The sequence below is a fragment of the Lissotriton helveticus genome, chromosome 12 (assembly GCF_964261635.1).
Source record: "Lissotriton helveticus chromosome 12, aLisHel1.1, whole genome shotgun sequence".
Lineage (NCBI taxonomy): Eukaryota > Metazoa > Chordata > Amphibia > Caudata > Salamandridae > Lissotriton > Lissotriton helveticus.
The window spans coordinates 454,424,464-454,445,667 of record NC_136073.1 but is presented as its reverse complement, the minus strand read 5'-3'; the positions used below and the strand labels follow the sequence as shown (position 1 = coordinate 454,445,667).

At 45.4% G+C, this 21,204-nt stretch overlaps 1 protein-coding gene across 5 annotated transcripts in view; it reads right to left on the bottom strand.

Annotated features, from left to right (window-relative positions):
• The window catches only part of DNAAF1 (dynein axonemal assembly factor 1), a 504,693-nt gene that overhangs the window by 201,972 nt on the left and 281,517 nt on the right, over nt 1-21,204 (bottom strand). For all 5 annotated transcript variants that reach the window (XM_078669123.1, XM_078669125.1, XM_078669127.1 and 2 more), the window contains one exon: nt 13,396-13,487. In XM_078669123.1, the coding sequence (XP_078525249.1) occupies nt 13,396-13,487 (92 nt within the window). The remainder of the gene's footprint in view (nt 1-13,395; nt 13,488-21,204) is intronic.

The following is a 21,204-nucleotide window of genomic DNA, read 5'->3' as shown; positions in this document are numbered from 1 at the left end:
CTGGTTAAATACCTTCATCAGTAGGGAAAAATATTTTCAGGGGTTGCTTGGCATGCCACCGTCATCTCCTCAGGACTATTACCACTCTCGGTGTGCACAGGCGTCTCCCAGAGCTCGTCAGCTCATGGCCCACGGGAGCCATTCAATACAAAAAACAGGGGGTTGGGAGAGCCGCGAACATGTCTTTGCCGGATTGCCCCATTGCCTCATGGTCATTGTAGTTTGGTATTCTTCATTTTCGTTCGAAATTCTCAAAATGTTCAAAAGTTCGTGGCCAGTGCCCGTATATTCTCCAATCATATCCCTAGACACGTGTTTCTGGTTAAATACCTTCATCAGTAGGGAAAAATATTTTCAGGGGTTGCTTGGCATGCCACCGTCATCTCCTCAGGACTATTACCACTCTCGGTGTGCACGGGCGTCTCCCAGAACTCGTCAGCTCATGGCCCACGGGAGCCATTCAATACAAAACACAGGGGGTTGGGAGAGCCGCGAACATGTCCTTGCCGGATTGCCCCATTGCCTCATGGTCATTGTAGTTTGGTATTCTTCATTTTCGTTCGAAATTCTCAAAATGTTCAAAAGTTTGTGGCCAGTGCCCGTATATTCTCCAATCATATCCCTAGACACGTGTTTCTGGTTAAATACCTTCATCAGTAGGGAAAAATATTTTCAGGGGTTGCTTGGCATGCCACCGTCATCTCCTCAGGACTATTTCCACTCTCGGTGTGCACGGGTGTCTCCCAGAGCTCGTCAGCTCATGGCCAGTGCACACCGAGAGTGGTAATAGTCCCGAGGAGATGACAGTGGCATGCCAAGCAACCCCTGAAAATATTTTTCCCTACTGATGAAGGTATTTAAACAGAAACACGTGTCTAGGGATATGATTGGAGAATATACGGGCACTGGCCACGAACTTTTGAACATTTTGAGAATTTCGAACGAAAATGAAGAATACCAAACTACAATGACCATGAGGCAATGGGGCAATCCGGCAAGGACATGTTCGCGGCTCTCCCAAACCCCTGTGTTTTGTATACCGACTTTGTGGAGGGACGCCTGGCTGCCAGAATGACATTACAGACTTCGGGAGGCAAGTCAAATGGCCTCAACTGCCGCCGCTCAATCTCCAAGCTTGTAGGTGGAGACTGGACAGGTTCGGGTGGAGAACCGTCCCCTGCTGCTACGACAGAAGGTCCTCCCGAAGAGGCAGACGAATCGGGGGATCGACTGACATGCTGAGTAGCTCGGGATACCAGTATCTTCGTGCCCAGTCCGGAGCCACAAGGATAAACTGGGCCCGGTCGCGCCTGATCTTCTTCAGCACTCTGGGCAGAAGTGGTATAGGCGGAAAGGCGTACAATAGACCGCAACTCCACTCGTGACGAAAAGCGTCTCCGAGCGAGTGCCGCCTTGGAAATTCCAATGCGCAGAACTGATGACATTGCGCGTTCTCTTCTGTGGCGAATAGATCGAACCAAGGCTCTCCCCACTGCTGAAAGAGGCCTTGCGCCACGTCCGAGTTCAGACGCCATTCGTGATCCATCATGCACCGACGGCTGAGTTTGTCTGCCCTGGCGTTCAGCGAACCTGCCAGGTGTTAAACCACCAGGGTCACGCCCTGATGCTCCAGCCATTGCCAGAGGCGCAGAGCCTCCTGGCATAGGGTCCACGACCCCATCCCGCCCTGTTTGTTGCAGTACCACATGGCGGTGGTGTTGTCCGTGAACACTTGCACTACACTCCCCCGGACAGAGAGGAGGAACGCTTTCAGTGCTAGACGGATCGCCCACAGCTCCAAAAAGTTGATATGGAGCTGGGACTCCGTCGGAGAGCAGAGGCCTCTGATCTCCGCCTCTCCCATGTGGCCTCCCCAGCCCTGGAGGGACGCGTCCGTCACTACCACGTGCTCCGGGTGGGTAGGGAGAGGGATCTGCCACTGACCCAATCGGTCCGTGAGCCACCACTGCAACTGTCTCGCAGTGCCCTCCGAGATCAAGACATGATCGGACAGGTTGCCTTGATACTGGGCCCACTGAAACTTCAGGTCCCACTGCAGAGCTCACATCCGCCACCGGGCGTGATGCACCAGAAGGATGCAGGAGGCCATCAGCCCCAGAAGCCGCAGCGTCAACCTGACCGAGACCCGGGATAAAGGCTGAAAGATTGGAATCAGAGCCTGAATATCCCGAACCCGCTGTTCGGGAGGATAAACCCGAAACTGCGCCGAGTCTAGAACAGCTCCGATGAAGAGGAGCTTCTGAGAGGGACACAGGTGCGACTTCGGCACATTGATGGAGAACCCCAGCAAGTGCAGGAGGTCGGCCGTAGTCTGGAGGTGGCTGACGACTGTCTGGGGCGAGCCCGCCTTCAACAACCAGTCGTCGAGGTAGGGGAAGACTGGCACCCCTAACCTGTGCAGATGAGCTGCGACCACCGCCATCACCTTCGTGAACACCCGTGGGGCGCTTGTCAGACCAAAGGGGAGCACGGTAAACTGAAAGTGCTCGTGGCCTACCGTGAACCGCAGGTAACGCCGGTGGGCCGGCAGGACGGGGATGTGAAAGTAAGTGTCCTGCAAGTCCAACGCTACCATCCAGTCACCGGGGTCCAGGGCAGCTAAGACCTGAGCCAAAGTCAGCATCTTGAACTTCTCCTTCCGGAGGAAGCCGTTGACGTTCCGTAGGTCCAAGATAGGGCGTAGGCCCCCTTTGCCCTTCTTGGGTACCAGAAAGTAGTGGGAGTAACAACCACACCCTACTTCTGGCCCAGGAACGCGCTCGATGGCCCTCTTGGCCAAGAGGGCCGTGACTTCCTCTTGCAGAAGTTGCAAGTGATCCCCCGACACGCGGTGGAATTGCGGTGGCATGGCTGGAGGGGACGCCTCGAAGGGGAGGGAGTAGCCCCTTCAGACGATTTGCAGCACCCACCTGTCAGACGTGACACTGCGCCAGTGGAGGAGGTGATGGCGAACCCTGCCACCCACTGGCGTCACATGGGCCTGAAAACACGGACTAGGAAGGTTTTGAGGCAGGTGCTGCGGAGGGAGGTGTGGACTGGCCTCGCCGGTCTCCCTGACTGCCGCTACGGCAGTTTCAACGGCCACCACCGCGCTGTTGAACATTCTGCGGGGCGTGGCTGGCAGCTCGTGTGGGGGCACCCCTTCCGTGGCCACGAAAGGAGCGAAAGGCACCCGATTGCTGGCGTGTGGCCGAGAGGCCCAAGGACTTGGCCGTAGCCCAGGAGTCCTTAAAACGCTCAAGCGCATGGTCTGCCTTGTCGCCAAAGAGGCGACGGCCATCGAACGGCATGTCCAGAAGAGTGGACTGGACATCGGCCGAAAAGTTGGCGGTCCTCAACTAGGCGTGGCGTCGAACCGTCATTGCCATCGCCCTGCCTAGTGAGTCCGTGGTATCCAGCCCACACCAGATGGAATATTGCGCTGCATCTTGACCCTCCGCAAGGGCTTGGGCGAGTTTAGCCCGGACCACCTCCGGACATTGTGGCAGCACGTCCGCGACCATGTCCCACAGGGTGTGGGTGTAGCGGCCCAAGAGGCATGCGGAATTGACAGACCGCAGTCCCAAACTCAGGGACGAGAACGCCTTCTTCCCGAACTGTTCGTACCTTTAGGATTCCCGATTGGGCGGGGCCGTCGGGAATGCGGTCTGGGAAGTAGAGGCCTGGATGACCAGACTCTCGGGGTGGGATGGGTGGACAAAAAGCAAGGGTCGCCCGGAGCCGGGCGGTAGCATCTGGCCACGTTCCTATCCACAGGCGGACCTGTGGCGGGCTTGGACCAAGTGCCCACCAGAACGTCACACAAGGCCTCATTAAACGGCAGCAGAGGCTCACTGGAGCTTGCCAGCGGTTTAAGGACCTCAGTGAGGAGGTTAGTCCTCACGGCCGCGACGGGGAGCTCAAGGTTTAAGGCCTTGGCCGCCCTCGTCAACACTACACTGTAAGCAGCCCCCTCCTCCATAGCCACGGTGGGAGGGGAGACAAATCCAGTGTCTGGCGAAGTGTCAATACCACTGGCCTCCCCAAGCTCATATGCCCAGTCCTCTTGAGACTGGCACTCCTGTGCCAGAGGGTCCTCAGACCTCTCCCAATCTCCCTCGTCACCCATCTCCATCTCATCACCGTCGGAAGCGGCGCCCAACGGTGCCCAACGGCGCCGCTCCGGCGCCAGAGTCGGACCGAAAGGAACATTGGGGACGGCGTCCACAGGGGGTGCCGGGGGCGACACCCACGGGTTGGGCGCCGGTGAGGTCGTGAGGTCGACCGGCGACGGCCCGGATCCGGAAGCGGATCCGGTGAGGTCCTGCGGCGCCGGGACCGAAGTCGCCGGCAGTGCCGGGGCCGAAGCACCCGACGGCGTCGGAGCCGGAGCCCCCGACCCGCTAGGGCCTCCAGCCGGGGCCGTTGGGCCCAGAGGCGTCACGGGACCCGGCTGAGAAGGGAGGGACCTCATGGCCATGAGGTACCGCTCGACCTCCTCCGGCGTCGCGTCATGCCCAGGGACCCGAAGGTGTGGGGCAGGCGGCGACGCTGAAGTATATTGCAGAAGGTAAGGCTCTCCTCACGTCAGGTCCTCACGAACGATCGGCGGGTTTCAGAGAATGAAGTTCCTACAGCTGTTTGCGTAAAAGTCTTATGGACTCTCTCGATCGTGGGCCTGACTATGTGATCTTTGTTGTACATTTTACAATACACGTGCACGGGATCTCTTGAAGTACGAAACTACCACCCTTGTGAAAAAGGGGAGGGGAAAAAAAAAACGTAAAAACTATGGAGGAATAAACTTCTTTAACCGGTTCTGAACGGATTAGTGTGGGCTCGATGTTATCTTTGTGGACCTGTGACGAATCGACAGCACCCTTTTTGGATCAGTATACCAGTGGCTCAGATTTGTCACTGGTGTATCATTCATGAGCTGTGTCTTCCCCCCTCCCTCGGTGTGAAAGTCCTGACGAAGGTGCGCCCCTAGATCTGGGCCTGGCACCGAAACGCGCGTTGGCGTTACTTGATGTTGGGATCCTGTATTATCGATCTGGACTCTGGCAGTGTGCTACGAAGGCTCCGCTGGATCCCATTCCTGTGTCACTCTGAGGATTTTGTTGAGAAATTTGTATTGAGTGTGGTACATGTGTGGATGTATGCGCGTGATTGAATGATAAGTTAGTGTATGGTTGGTGAGAGGTTGATGCGGGGAAACTATGTTTTATTATGTGTATTTATTGATGTAATTTTCTATCTATTTATTGAGATGTTATGGTGTCTGATGTTTTGAATAACTAGTACATTAACAAAATATGAAGAAAAGAAAATAAAGATTTTGTACACTTATGCTTGAGACTTATTCTACCCAGTGAATCCTCTGTTGCCCCCTTGGTGAGCTCCTTGTTATGCATGGTAATTAGTGGACTCCTTATGAGCCATTGCCGAATCTATGTGGGTGGACTTTTCTCCTAACTATTGTGTTACTTTCCCCTGACGTCTGCCCGTATTCGTTGCAGGGGGCCCTTCTGGATTGGCTTTAAACCCGGGCATCCCTACCGGCACCGTCGGAGTCGAAGACTCGAAAAGAGCAATGATCAAAAGATCAAAAAAGTTTAGTCAAAAAATGACTAAGGGGTAGAGCTTCTCCGGATCTGCGCTAGCTGGTGCGGAAAAAAGAAGAACTGACATCAGCGCACATGGGCGGCGTCTAAGTACTCCGACGACGTCATTCCGGTGCTAACGACACCGGCGACGGACGCGGAGCCGCGGACGACGCCTACCGGCGCGCAGGGGTATTGCTACGCAAAATTTTCCGGATCCAGTCTGACGCCTGGGGATATTCTAAAGTAAGGAATCTATCACTAACGTGTCTCTTTCAGATGCTACGCCCTGGACCATAGGGTCTGGAAGCAGGGGTGCAGGAGGGGCATGGGTGCATGAATAATGCAGGGGTGACAGGTTCTTTGTGTGGAGTCAGAGCACAGCTTATTGAGTTGTAAGTGAAGCTATGCCCAACTCCACTTCCCCATCCTACCAGTTGATGGCCCATTCAGGCACACCTAATCTCTGCATTGACTGGCTGTCTAGGAAGAATAAACAAAGTCCAACTGCCAACTACACCTAGTAATGTTATCTAGCACAGGCTGCAGGCACCAAATCGTTTAGGGCAGCAAAATGCCAACTTTCTAAAAGTGTAAGGAAAATAACAGCCGTAGTGCACTCAGGGTAATCTTAGTATTCTTGTGAACCAAAGTGCTCAAATTTAAACCAAGTTGGTGTGCTAACCTTGAAGTGGTACTACTCCACCACCTATTCTGAAAGAAAATGCTACCTAGGACAATCTGTCTTAGACAAGGTCAGCACTACCCTATTGCACTCATCCTAGAGTTTATAAAAGTGGCATTTTCAATTTTTTTATTTTAAATCTGACTTTCCCATTAAAGAGCATTTTTAATTGCAATTCCATAAACACTAAACAAGAAATGCTTACCAGTTCCCAATCAAAGGTTAGCACTTATTAAATCTAATAAGATAACCCAATATTATCCTGTGAGACAGGTAGGCCTTGCAGTAATGAAAAATAAATGTAGGAGTGTTTCACTACCTGGGCATGTAAAATGTAAAAGTACATGTCCTACCTTTTAATTACAATGCACCCTGCCCTATGGCCTACCTAGGGCCTACATTAGGGGTGGCGTATATGCAATAAAAGGGGAGTGTAAGGCTTGGCAAGGGGGTTATATTGACAAGTTGAATTGGTAGTTTAAAACTGCTTTCAAGCTGCAATGGCAGGCCTGGGACATTGGCCCATTTGCTACTGTAGGCTGTGCTCTGTCTTCACAGAAAGGACTTGTCACCCTTGCATTGTTCATGCAGCCAGCTTTGAGCTATGGCAGGCGACACTTTAATCACTTCAAAGGGAATTCTCTAGAAACTTCACCTACTTCAAACAAGGCATCAGGTATAAAAATAGGACCTTCAAACTTACTCTTCAGTTTACTTTCTGGACCTGCAGAAGAACTACCTGCTGCTGTCGCCTGCTGTGTACTTCACAAGACTGATTTGCTGCAGCTGGAAGGGCTGCTTTGCTGCCTGAAGCTTGCCTAGAACCCTCAGAGGTCTGCCCTGCTGATTGAGCCCTGTTTTATCACTTGAACCCAGGACTACCAGAGTTACTCCAAAGGCTAAATTGCTGTCCTCCTGGTCAGAGCCTTAGGAACAGAAAAGGCTTCAACCAACCTGAACCCAAACCCGGACCCAGCCTGAGTGAGTCCTGAATCCCCAAGTGCCCCTCCAGTCTGGTGCCTTGGTTGTGGTGTTAAAGGTGCCAAGATAGCCAAAATCTTATACTTAGACTTATAAAACATTTGGGCTAAAAATGAATTTGGGAACTGAGGGAAGGTGTGCCCAACCTGTTTGTCTATCCACTCAAGGTACATCGCCAGTCGGCCTGACTTCACAGTAGCTCTCACCACATTCTTCTTTCAGCAGCAAATCCTGTAGAGTGGTCCTTTGCAAAAGAGGTATCCAGTCTCCTGGAACTCGTGTCGGCTACAGACTCCTGCCTCGTTCCGCTGAAGATGTTTGACTTCCAAAGAGAGACAAAGTCTGAACATAGAAATCTTCACTGCGACTTCATCCAGCAGCTCCCTGATGACGCCTCCTCCTCAGACCCCACCTGCAGCCTTGCGCCACTGAGCTTTTACCTTCTCAGAATTATCAGATTATTTTTTTTTTAAATGTCTTTGTCCTAAGGTAAGCGCTAACAGGGCCCAATCCTCTACTTGTATCCAACTCATGCTCCATCACGGTCGACCATATTTTTCGACTTTGACCCGTCTTTGTTTGACAAGATATCTGAGGTTGGCACTTTGATATTTGAGGCATTATTTTTTTACCTTAAACTTTAAAAATTGATAACGTCAGTTCTACTAATTGGATTTTTGTCGTTTTGGTGTCAAATAATTTATTCAAATTTGCCCTATTTTTCTAACTTTGTGTTGGATTCTGCTTGGGTTGTATTGTCACCTTATTGTCGTTTTTGTGCTGCATAAATTATTTACACATTGCCTCTAAGTTAAGCCTGACTGCCTTTGTGCCAAGCTGTCAGAGGGTTAAGCACAGATTAATTTAGTGACTTTTGTGGTTCATCCTGACAGGAATTGTGCCTGTTACTTAAGCAGGGTGAACACCCCGCTCAACCAACAACCCAATGTCTCACTGTATCAAATCTGGACATGGTCAGTTCTATCTATCTGGGTATGCATATTGCACATTTATATAATGCACCATGTTTGCAGACAACATCCTGCTACGACTAGTACATTTAATAACTTCTCTACTGGCACTAATTGAAGAACTTGGAGATACCCAAAATGTTTTGAGCTTTAAAGTAAATTTAGGTAATCCCAAACACTGAATCTTAATCTCCCTAGTAGATTAGGTAATTTATTGTCTACTAGATATGATAGTAGTAAGACTATGAAATATCTGAGCAGCTACGTTACCCTGAGACAATATGGATTATTTAGAGCTAACCACCCTGAGATGGCTACAGATAGCAGGAAAAAACTATAGCGATTGCATAATACATTCCTTGTACAGTTGTGGAGAATAGCAACAGTCAATTAATGTATTGCTGTCTCAAGCATTACAAATAAACATGATAATGGAAGATGTTGCATCATTGTAACAAATTCATGTGGGAGAGGGGGGCTAGAATTTCTAGTCTGGAAACTACACAGCACTCCAGAAGAAGGGATCTGTGGCTGGCTGACTTGACTAGGCAACTCAATGTAGAAGCCTGTTTCAATGGGTTAGGAAATAATACAGAAAAAGTGGTGCTTTGTTGACCACTCAACCATGGTACTTCTCCTAATGGTTATCCATGACAAACAAAAAACGTTAGGCAGACAAAACAATATAGCTCCATCAAGACTTAGGTTAATCTGCACAAATAAGACAAAATAGGGAATAGATTAGAGATTGTAGCTTTGGTACCTCTTTATGCTGCTAATTGGTCAACCAAATTTTAAAACATGTTTGTGCAAAGAAGAATTTATTGTTCACAAAGAAGGAGTTGTACATGTGATCAATGTGTACTTGAAAAGATCGTGTTATTTTATGCAGAATCTGATTTTTAAAATGCCAGAAGCTCAACAATTGTGCTATTACTATATACAAAATTGGGTGTGGCATAGCTCAATAAATATAGGTGCTACAACACCACTCGGTTGTCCAAGAGGTGTGGCTACAGTGATGACAGAAACATCTGAGAGATATCTGTGAGTTTTAAAAAGTGGACCCATCAAACTCTGCGGTAGAAAGAGAGTCAACCCCATTCCCATTCTTCCTCATGGCTCTGTCTCTTTTGCTATGTTGGGGACTTCTTGCATTGTGGAAGCATGTCCCAGAAACATCACAGAGAGACCTATGACTCCTTATAAACTCACCCAGCATTGTAAGAATTTGTCTCCTGTATAATATGTTTGTTACAAATGAATGGCATAAGTGTTATGGCTGTCAGAAAGAACTAATGAGTAATGTAAGGTCATTTTTCTCTGGGTCTTTCCCATTGCAAATTGGGCCTTGTTAAACAGTGCCAGCATAGTAGCTGAATGAACTGCAGATGAGACAACCACTATTGGTTAAAGGTTATAAACCAATTCAGTTTCTGAATTGAAAAAGAGACAAAAAGACTTCAAGTAAAGCAAAAATGTGTTTTAACAAACCAAACTTAAAAAAAAGAAGAAAATAGTAAAGAAAGGGCAAGATGTCCAGGGTACAGTGATCATTGAGACATACAGCAGAACAATGAACACAGATCTTTTCAGTATGTTGGAACTTGGTTGCTGTCATACAGTAGTAAAGATAATTCTGAACTTAACTGTAAATTCGAAAATGGAAAGGTTGGTCCAGATATGTAGAAAAGATTTTATGGGAAAGATATTTATCATTATGGCACATATTCAGGATCAGTCGGGGTCCGTAAAGGCGGTGGGGCGTTGGGGTGGGTTAGGGGGGATTTCAAGGGACGAGGCAGAGGGAAAATTATATAAATAATTAATTTTCCCTCAGCATCGTCCCTTGAAAACCGTAGCTCTTCTGGATCCCGCATATAGGTGAAGGCAATTCAGTATCCATGAATGCTAATGAAGATCCCATGCTGGAGAATTCTGCTAACAGTGTGTTCTATAAGTTGCCTGTTCAACATTAGGGGACCGTTTTGATAGTAAAACCTGCACTCAAATGAACTTATCAACAGTCATAATTTAATACATCTAAAAATCACCTTGTGCAAATTAAATCCCCTTATGCCGCAAGTATCCAAACGTGCTGCCAAAAACAATTGTTTATTTTTAAACTTAACTTGTTTTTTAAAATAAAATGCAAATAAGTCTCCCTTCCAGGGGACACCAAGGCAAAGGGAAACAGGAAGGGGAGGCTATCTGAGGAGTGAAAACAGGACAAGACACATGACCAAATCACAACTCATACCATGAGTTGAGGCATTGTTTAACAAAATGAGAGATCAAATCAGAAAGTACAAATCATTAAGCAATGTGATGTTAAGGTCATCTCAAGAGAAGTGAGGCATGTGAAAAAACTAATGATCTAGAGGACTATCAGTTGACAACCAAGACTAAGCTCTTCAAATACTTTGCAAGAGTAGTAGGAACTATAGAAACACAATTACAATGTAATACAAAACAAAACTTAGCAAGGTTTAATATGTATTAGGCCACAAAGTTAATTATTTTTTCCTTAACGTGTTGCTGTCAAGAGCTTGGCATAAACAGGAAGTTTTAGGCAGATATTTAAACAAACTACTGAAGAGAGTGATTAGTTTCTTCTGTGAAAAAATGCGCCCCAAGGAAAGAGTCAAACCATGGAATATTGTCTCTTGCTGACTACTGTGTATCAGTTCACATGATTCTGTGGGCCGGCATAAAGAATACTGGGTATATTACAAGTTATGCACATCTTATGGAATGAAAACTCAAGAACTCAAAGCATAATGCAGACACTTTCTTCAAGAGAGCAGTATTCTGAGATGTCTCTACAGGACATTTCAAGTGCCTTTCAGATTAAATTAATAGACGCCTTCAGCAACCTAGAACCAAGACCTTGCTGACAATAAATGATCTATCCTCAGACAAGAATGAAAATGGAAGAAAACAGAACTCCTAGTCATTTGGGACTGAAGTCCCTCTACGCAGCACCCAGAGAGCCCATCACATCAGTAAAATCAATGTACTATAACAACACCATCAATGAAGCTACCAACAAAAGCAGAACACTGTTCAACATAATCAAGCACTGCATCAACCCGCGGGCAGACCCACCTATTTCTTCCTTTACAGGAAAGTGCAATGCAATCAACCCCTCTTTAGTGAAAACAGAAAGAAAATCCAAAAGCACATCATTGAATTCAAACTTGCTTCAATTCTTGCACCCATCTCTTCCATTAAAATATCACATTGATCTGTCTTCAAAGTACAATCTCTCCCAGATCTCACTTACATACTCAACTCCCTCAAAGCCACTTCTTAAGAAGGTGATGTCTTACCATTGTCCCAAATCAAAGCTCTCTCTGGTGATGCTCTCTTACCCACACTTATTATTGTTGTTGCCTTCCTGACACAAGGCAACTTTCCAGAAGCTCTCAGGCAGGCCAGATCCTCTCACCCCTAACAAAACATAGACTAGACTCTGATGACCTCAATAGATACAGCCAATAATTCACCTACCATTCATTGGCAAGATCACCGAAAAAAAAGACTATGCTCAACACTTGTATACAATCAATCCTAACCATTTCCTGCATGACTACAAATATAGCTTCAGATCACACTGCAGCATGGAGACCCCTAGCTTACACATTTAAGACAATATTCTCTTTACTGCAGACAAAGATGACTCCTGCCCCCTGATATTGCCGGACATTTCGCAGTTGCCTTCGACACAGTCAACCATCCCACCCCCAAAAGGATCCTTGAGCCTCAAAATGGAATTCACTTGTAATGTCCTTCACTGGTTCTCCTCTTACCTTTAAATCTGACACCAGTTTGTTCACATGGGCACCACCAGATGCCTGTTACCTGTGTTGTTCCCCAGGGCTCCATACTGACTCTTATCATCAACCTTTACATGGAGATGTTTGGTGTTCTACTCATAAATAACAGCATCAAGATTCACCAATATGCCAATGATACACAACTCTACTTGAAAGGCTCCTCTAATTCACACATCCTACACCTGAAAGAATGCTTGCACATCATCCAGACCTGGATGTCCAGCGCCTACCTGAAGATCAACCAAAGATAGAATTCCTTTTATTTGCCAAGTAAAACAAACAAGATATAGTACAAACCTGGCTTGACTACATGAACCTTGACAGCTTTGAAACCCAACTTTCACCTGAATGCCAAATCACTTTGATCCGCCCTGGACACCAACCTCAATCTAAGGTGATTGATTGCAAAAAAACTGAAAAACAAAGACATCCTGGTACCAGCTCTCTCTTCTAAGGACAGTCCACCCATTTCTTCCAAATTATTTCAGAAGTGCTTTTCAAGTCCTCATACTATTGCATCTGAATGGTGGTAATGTCCTACTTCATGGCCATCCAGAGTCCGTGCTGGCACTCCCTAGGGTCATTCTACGTGCTGCAGACCACCTCATCCAGGGCCTGAGGAAATATGATCAAATCACCCCATCCTGATGGAACTCCATTGGCTTCCCTTGCTGGCCCACACTATCTTCAAAACCAGCTGTATCATTTAAAAAGCTACCACGGCCAGACTCCTCCCTTATCTTGCAGATAAACTCTCAATCCCTGGTGGTTCTTGGCACAACCGCTGCCAGGGCAGCATCAGACTGCAGTCCAAGAAGTGTAAAAAAGAAAAAAACAAGAAACCCGGTTTTTGACATCTATGCACCTAGGATCTGAAACAACATGAAGACCACCCCAATGCTGCTCTAATTTGGGAAAGAGTTGAAGACTCACCTCTTTAAAAAAACATTAAATCACAATGCATTTACCAACCACAACCCAGCTTCCACTCATATTACTTGTTGACTTTGACCGTGTACAGCACTCCGCTGCCTTTTGGCTAGGTTTGCGCAATGGAAATATCATATGGATATATTGCTACAATACATTCTGTAGATTTTTAAGTAAATTCACTAGATTATAAAAGCTCCATATAGAAGAAGGTTACACACAATATGCCCTTATGCTAAAAAAATCATCACTTGTTTTTAGGTAGATGTTCAGCAATTATCTGACTGTAGATATGTGTTGGGTAGCATCGGTTACAGAAGTAGATATCTACACCTTGGCGTCATAGACGATCATTCAACAAGCTCTCCGCAGGAAAACAGACTTACCTTTATAGTGAAGGTAGAGTGTGTCATTCAAGTATGGCGTGCAATACAGTTTGTGCTGTTTGCAGTGGTCACGCAGAAATTTTTTTGTCATCCTGAAATTTGAATAATCTTTTTTTAGTCTTATTAAATTTAAATATGCGTAACAATACCATGACAACTTACTAAATAAGAAAATAAGATATACAAATCTGTACTATTTACGATGCACACAACTGATTAAGCAAGCATAAATTACTTTCAGCCTGGCAGCTACCAGGTGGGGCTGTAAGCAGAGGTTACTGTATTTCTATCTTTTCAAACAACAGGAGTCAAAATCATAAAATGTATGGCTAAGAATGCAAATTATGCAAACTGTACAAGGGGTTTCGTTATCCCAAGGAAGTGAGGCAACGGCAGAGTCAGAATTCAGTTTTTATGACACACTTTTGATAGTAAGACCTTTCTTGCATAAACCTTTCACATTTCAAATTTTGCAATAGAAAAGGGGATACAATACGAACATTTCTGAAGCTGATAAACATGAAGGTTTTAAAGGCTGCAATTGGAGTCTCTTTATTTCAATCATGATTAAGAATTGCATAAAGAAAGAGAAGTTACAGATTACAGCAGAAAATATGTAAAATCCTACCAATATTTTTTGGGACATACCATCCAGAGATGCATTGTACCAACTTGATGCATTGTACCAACTGAAAGTGATTAAAGGATAAATTAGAAGCAATGCCGCTCTATCACACATGCTGGCTTTGAGAAATCTGAAAAGCATTAGGCATTGTGATGCCTTTGAGTGTTACATACCGGAGCTGTTTTCTTCCAATAAATCTAACTTGTTTGAGAGTGCTCTTCGCCGTAATCAATATTTTATGTTCAATATTTTTTACATACCATTATAAGTATAGAGACACAATATTTTGGTAAACAATATCTTTTACATGATAATTGTGTCAAATGATATTGTTTACCTCAATATTGTGTCAATTATCCCAAACTCTTCCCACAGCCACTCATCTGGCCCCATGATCTTGCAAGCCCTTCCACAACTGTCCAAAATGCTGGGAACCTGAACTTTTGTTCAAAGCAGTTATCAATAGGATCCATCAACAGTTCTCCCTACTTCAGAAAGCACTTCCATTGTTTCAGAAAACATTTCCATTACTCCAAATGAAGGAATTCGTTACGATGGAGGACAGACTGAAGTCTGTCCACCATTGTATCGGGGAGTGGGACCGCCTGCCTAACAGGGCCAATTACAATGAGACCACCACCAATTTACATTGCGGCGGGTGCTTCTGGCTGCAGCACCCACTGCAATGTGAAAACAGGGCATTTTACATATCCCTGCACTATGTGGCAGGCACATGGTGCACAGATATGTGGGAGGGCAGCATAGGTGCCCCCCAAAACCCCCAAAAATGTGCCCTGGGTGAAGGGGGCCCGCTACGGGTCCCCAATGTCCATCCCATCAGTTTTTTCGTGGCGGGTGAAACGCCATAGAAAGGCAAGCGGGTAGGGACATCCTAATCCCTGATAGGCACGGCCACTAATGCATGAATTAGGAGGCCCTGCACCACACCGGCGGGCTCAAGGAGCCCGTCAGATGTGTGGCTGTCAGAGTTTCAGACCGCCATGGAACCGCTAGCTACCGTGGCCTTCCTATGGCGGTGAGACCACTACCGACAGCCTGTCCGTTGCAGTCTCAACGTCATCGTAATGAACCTCTAAGTATTGGATAGAGTTATGAAAAACCTGGCCCTGGCACATCTGAGGTTCTTCAACATCCTCTATACAGTTCATCCTAGGAAACTCATTGCCAGACTTCAAAGATTACAGAAGCAAATGACCAGAAAGAGCATAAACCAACAAAAAAAGTTACCACATTAATTCTTCCCTGAAAGTGCGCAATGGCTTCCAGTAGAAGCCAAGAGTAAATTTCTTGGTTCTCTGCATAGTCCACAAAATGTACTAGGACAAAGGTCCAGATGACCCGCAAAACATGGTTTCAGATTATACTCATACCAGAAATCTCTGGTTTGTTTTCTAAATTTGGTTTTATATTTTATTTGGTCATTTATTTAATGTTTTGTAATTGAATTGCTTATATTTTTTGTGTTTCATTTGAATATATACTTAGATATATACCAAAAAAGATATAACAAGGATCTTTTGAGGGGATAAAACACAGTGGTGCATGACCAGAGTACACAGCCTCAAGACTGCAGAATGACATTCTCCTTTCCACCGATATCTAAAGGAAGCCAACGTCAATTCACAAAACTCTGCAAAAACCGACCTATTCAATTTGTTTTTTAATTGATTCACTTACAGCCAGGGGTTACAATAGGCACACTGCCCATGCCTCTTTACATGGAGTTTGTACTAACTGGTCTAGCAGCAAGTTACCATAGTCCAATCTGGGAGCGATCAGGACATTAAGAGCAGAAAATGCACATGCCTTTGTCAGGGATGAGACACCACTTATATCTAAGACGCAAAGTGCAGTGAGGCCTCAAACCCTCAAGGTCCCTTGCACCTTTTAGGGTAAGGAACAAAGGCCTACATTTTCTGGTGCAAACCGAGATATCCATGTAATTTCAGTGCATCCAGCAATTATTATCAACGTCTTATCAGAGTTTAATTTAAACAAGTTTCTTCTAATTTATTAGCTTAGTGTGAGCATGTAGACATAAACTCTGTAGCAGCTGCACCCAAGCATAGGGCAACTATGCACCATTTCTCTAAAGGATTCAAATGAAATCTGTGATTCTAAATAAGAGAAACTAAGGGCTCCAGGTAAATGTTCAAGAAACTCCCTGGAGGATACCACTTGAATAGGACGAGGTGCAGATGAGCATGAGGAAGGTCTAACTGTCCGAGTGCCCTTACGTCAGTCCTAGTCATTATTTAGAAAGACATTACAATCATCAAGTTATGGAGACTTCTGCACCAATAAATCAGTTTTAACGTAAAAGTGAGATCTTTGCAGACTTTGATTCAGGTGGCTATGGCTTCCTGAAAGTGACAGTGCAATATTTCCATTATATGACACAGTATGTAAAGGGATCCGTTTCCTTTCGTTTCCTTTCATGCTTTCTCCTTTAAACTGAGACATCGAAATGATTTGAGCAGCATAGCAGCTCCATATAGTTCTAAACGCCATTTGGAGTTTTAGCATTTTTAAATTTCATATTTAATATTTTCTTAATAGATAAAAAAGATAAAGAACAAGAAAACTTGGCATCATGGTAGGCATTGTATGTCTATAATTTAATTCTCTATGTCGATGCATTCTGGAAGTTAGCATAGGAATGAACATTTTCAAATGTTTATAATTATAATTATTAATGCTATGATGGAGATTGGCTTACTCTGCCATCTAAATCTGGCAGCAGAACACAAAGGTGGGAAGATATGGCAAGCACTTGTGTTTTGCCAAATGACTCATTACTGGCCTCTAAATCATGAAGTTAGTGTCTAGCTGGAGACTGGGCTCAAGAAACTTTCGTCGAAAACAGGCACTGGTATAGCCAAAAGGTCTCGCCTTTGGAACTTTATAAGTGTTTAGCCATGCAGCCCTTATCATATGTGCTACAACATCAATTGTTACTTCACATGCCACCGGTGACATAACAAGGCTATGTGCAACAAGGCTGCATGCATACTGAATGATAGGTGCTACGAATGAAGGAAACAATCAACAACAATCTGTCTTATATTAAACAAAGCTGACCAGAATGTTAAACCCTATTATCAACTACCACAAAAAGGCTATGGCACTCCGGGTGCTTAGTAAGCAGAAATATTTGTGATGCAGGAGAAGAGTTGACACTATATCCAGTGGAAAGGACTGAAAGGAATAGTTTCTTACCTGTAACTCCAGTTCTCTTACAGGGGTATTTCCATGATAAGTCCTAAGCGCTTGAATAGTCCTGCCCACATGCTGGGACCCCGGAGCACTTCTTTAGAAATATCTCCTTAAGTGGATATTTTTTCGCCTTTCTTTACGAAGGCCTGTAAAGACACTTACGAGATAGGAAAGACAATAATGCAGCCTAACTAAATAGGCTACAAAGGCCACAACTTCATCTATCTTGAAGTGAAAAAGATGCCATAATATTATGTTTTGTGTAATTTTTAATGGTGCTTAACACCCAGAAAAACCCCACTTCACAAAATTCCTTTTTCATGATAGAGATGAAAGGATGGGACAGAGTAGCCATAGGCTGCCATTATATGTCTTACACTAGATGCTGTGCCTTTAACCCCTTCCATGCTCATGACGAACTCAGCTCGTCATGGCATATACCTCTCAGGTGCTCATGACGAGCTGAGCTCGTCATGACCACACCCGTTTTCGTTGCTGTCCAGCACAGCAGGGGAAACTCTTAAGCAGCGATGTGGTTAAGACAACTCAGAGACCACCAGTATCCCATGATGCACAGTCAGTGGCAGTTACTTCAGTTCTTTTTGAAAATGATGAGAAGTGAATGCCTATTTAGAACAAAAAAAAAGTCTGTCTATTCCACCGGGGAGGAGGGAGGGTTGCTTATGACTTATCATGGAAATGCCCCTGCAAGAGAACTGGAGTTACAGGTAAGAAACTATTCCTTCTCTTGCAGGGGATTTCCATGTATAGTCATAAGCACTTGAATACACTAGCAAGCCCATCCCTACAACCAGACACGGTGGAAGAGACAGAGATTTAAACTGTAGTTTTAAACAAAGAGATTCCTAAGGGAAGCCTGTTCTACTTGAGCATCTGCCTTGGCATCAGAATCTAGGCAGTAATGTCTTGTGAATGTGTGAACTGACTTCGAAGAAGCAGCCTTACAAATCTCCGAAATGGGTACATTACGCAGCAAAGCTGCAGTAGCTGCCTTCCTTCAGGTAGAATGAACCCTAGGCTTACTAAAAAGGGGTTTTGGTAGCCTTCTGATAACAGAGTAGAATACAAAAAACAATCCACCTGGAGATAGATTGTTTAGAAGTAGCTAACCATGTATAGAGAGAACCGTAGTTTACAAATAACTGATTCGATCTGCTTATATCTTTAGTTTTGTCCAGATAAATTTTCAAAACCCTTCCTACATCCAGGGAATGAAGCGATCTGTCCTGCTGGAGAGGATGGATGCTGGAAAAAAGAAGGGAAGGTTATGTTAATAGAAATTTTTAAAGCGCTCGGTCACCAGGAGGTTTCATGGCGCTGATCAAGGCAAATGTCAAGACGAGGCAGATTACACATGTGCTTTCTCGAACAACCAGGTCTTAAGCAACTTTCTAAACCCCAGCAAGTTGTCACACATCCGAATTGCTAATGGTAGGGAATTCCAGAATTTTGGGGCAAGGTGGGAAAACCTGCACCCTCCCTGGCATTTGAGCTTAGAGGTGGGGGTAGTCCGTAACCGAAGATGAGCGGACCGTAGGTTGCGGAGTGGAGAATGCCTTACTATCAGGCAGCTAATGAATTTGGGGCTCCTGCCGTGCAGAGCTTTAAAAATTATACACCCTGTCTTGAAGGCAGCAAGTTGGGCAATGGGTAGCCAGTGAAGTTTGTCTAGCAAAGGTCTGGCAGACTGCCATCTAGGTTATTTCTGGATTAACCTTGTGGCCTGATTCTGTATCATTTGGAGATGTTTAAGTAGAAATAGTGGTAGGCCGAGGTAAATAGAGTTGGAAAAGTCAAGGCGAGAGAGAACCAGAGCTATCACAACCTGTATGAGGGCTGAGTGGGTCAGCAGGTGGGCAATTTTCTGATCCTTCATAGTTGGAAAAAAACAGGTCGAGACCACTGCCTCCACTTGGCCTCTGAGTGATAGATCTGCATTTATGATGACCCCGAGACTTTTCACAGAGGGAGAGGGAGTGGGAGGAAGACCTAATTCCGCCGGCCAGTAGTGTGGGCCCCAGGAAATCTCGCTCTTCCCTGGCAGGATTAGTTCAGTCTTGCCAGGTTAAGTTTGAGATAATTAAGGTCCATCCAACGCTGGATGTGAAGCATAGTAGCTTGAAATTGTTGAGCAGAGTCAGAGGAGTTGTCCAAGGTGAAGACGAGCTGAAGGTCGTCCGCATAATTGAAGGTGGTTACCTTCCTGTCTTTTAAGGAGTGGATCAAGGGCAGGAGGTAAAGATTGAACAGAAGTGGAGATAGGGAGGAGCCCTGTGGGAATCCACATGCAGTGGCTATCTTTGGGGCGGTGAAAGGAGTGAGTCGTACTGCTTGGGTTCGTCCTTCGAAAAAGGATTTGATCCAGTTGTAAGCGAAGCCCTGTATGCCGGCCTGCTCGACACGGTCCAACAGAATTTTATGGTGGACCGTGTCGAAAGCGGCTGACAAATCCAAGAGCACTAAGGCCTGAGAGACACCTTTATCAGCATTTGCTCTCATAGTATCCAATACCGCCAAAATTACAGACTCAGTAGAGTGGGCGGACCGGAAGCCCGCCTGGTGCGGCTTTAGATATTCTGACTGTTCGATAAAGTTAGATAGACTCTTAGTAACATGGGCCTCTAAAATCTTAGCCAAGAAAGGGAGAAGGGAAATAGGCAGATTATTTGAAAGATTCACAGGGTCAGCCCCTGGTTTCTTTAGTAGAGCGACCACTATTGCGTTCTTAAAAGTGCCAGAGACCTTACACCTGCGTGAGAGACTCATTCAGGAAGGGTAGCACGCTATGTGGTAAGACAGAGAAAGCATCCCTCATGATGTGCGGAGGGCAGCAATCATTTGGGGAACCGGATTTGACGCGGGTCCATAAGTCTGATAAAGTTTGAGGGCAGATGATAGGAAAGTGATCCAAGGTGGATGCATTGGTTATCATAATATCCAAGGGTTCCCTGTATGATGTAGTAGAAATACTGGATTTGATAATGGAAATTCTATCCAAGAAGAAATCATTCAAAGAGTCACATAAATCTTGGGTAGGTGTCTTTTTGGGGAGGATCCGCTCAGCTTTGCATAGGTCATCGACTATTGCGAAGATTTCCTTCGACTTGTTCTGGGCGCTTAATATTCTATTCGAGACATAGGCCGCTTTGCCTTCCAGAATGGCGGTTTTATATTCTTGCGGGCTAATGAAAACTGGCGCTTGTCTTCAAGGGAATACCTTAATCTCCATTTTCTTTCTTTTTGACGGAGTTTGAGTTTCTGTTTTTTTAGCTCAGTGGAGAACCATTTTTGGGCCTCTGCGTGACGAGCACGGGTGAATTTAGTGAGTGGTGCATGAGTGTTGCAGGCCGACAATAGCCAAGTAGAGATGTTCTCTTCCATGGAGTTAACATCGGGATTGAAGGTGGGTACTGAACTGGCCAAGGTTTCGACAAAATCTTGTTTGTCAAAAGCCCTCCATTTTCTTGTCACACCTCCCTCAACTGTGACCGTTTTGATCTTAAAATGCATTGTGACTGTAAATTGTATTAAATGGTGATCTGACCATATACATGGAGAGATTGTCAGTTCCGTTAATGTAAGATTGGTAGACCAGATTTGTTCCAATGCTTGACCTTTTATATGAGTGGGGGAGGATAGATGTTTAATAAAATTCAAGTTAGAGAGCAGATCAAATAATTCTGCAGCATGTAGCCCACCAGAGGCGTCATTGAGCCAATAGTTCAAATCGCCTATAAGTAGAATATTGGTAAAGTTCATAGCGAGGTTGGCCAGCTGTTCTCACAAGGAGAGAGGGAAGTTAGGCATGGGCTGGGGGGGGCAATAGATCAAAACAAAAATGAGAGCTCCAGAGCTGGAATCAAGTTTAATAACAATATTCTCCACCGCCTTAAGGTCCAGGGGAGTCACAGAGGTAAACTTATGGA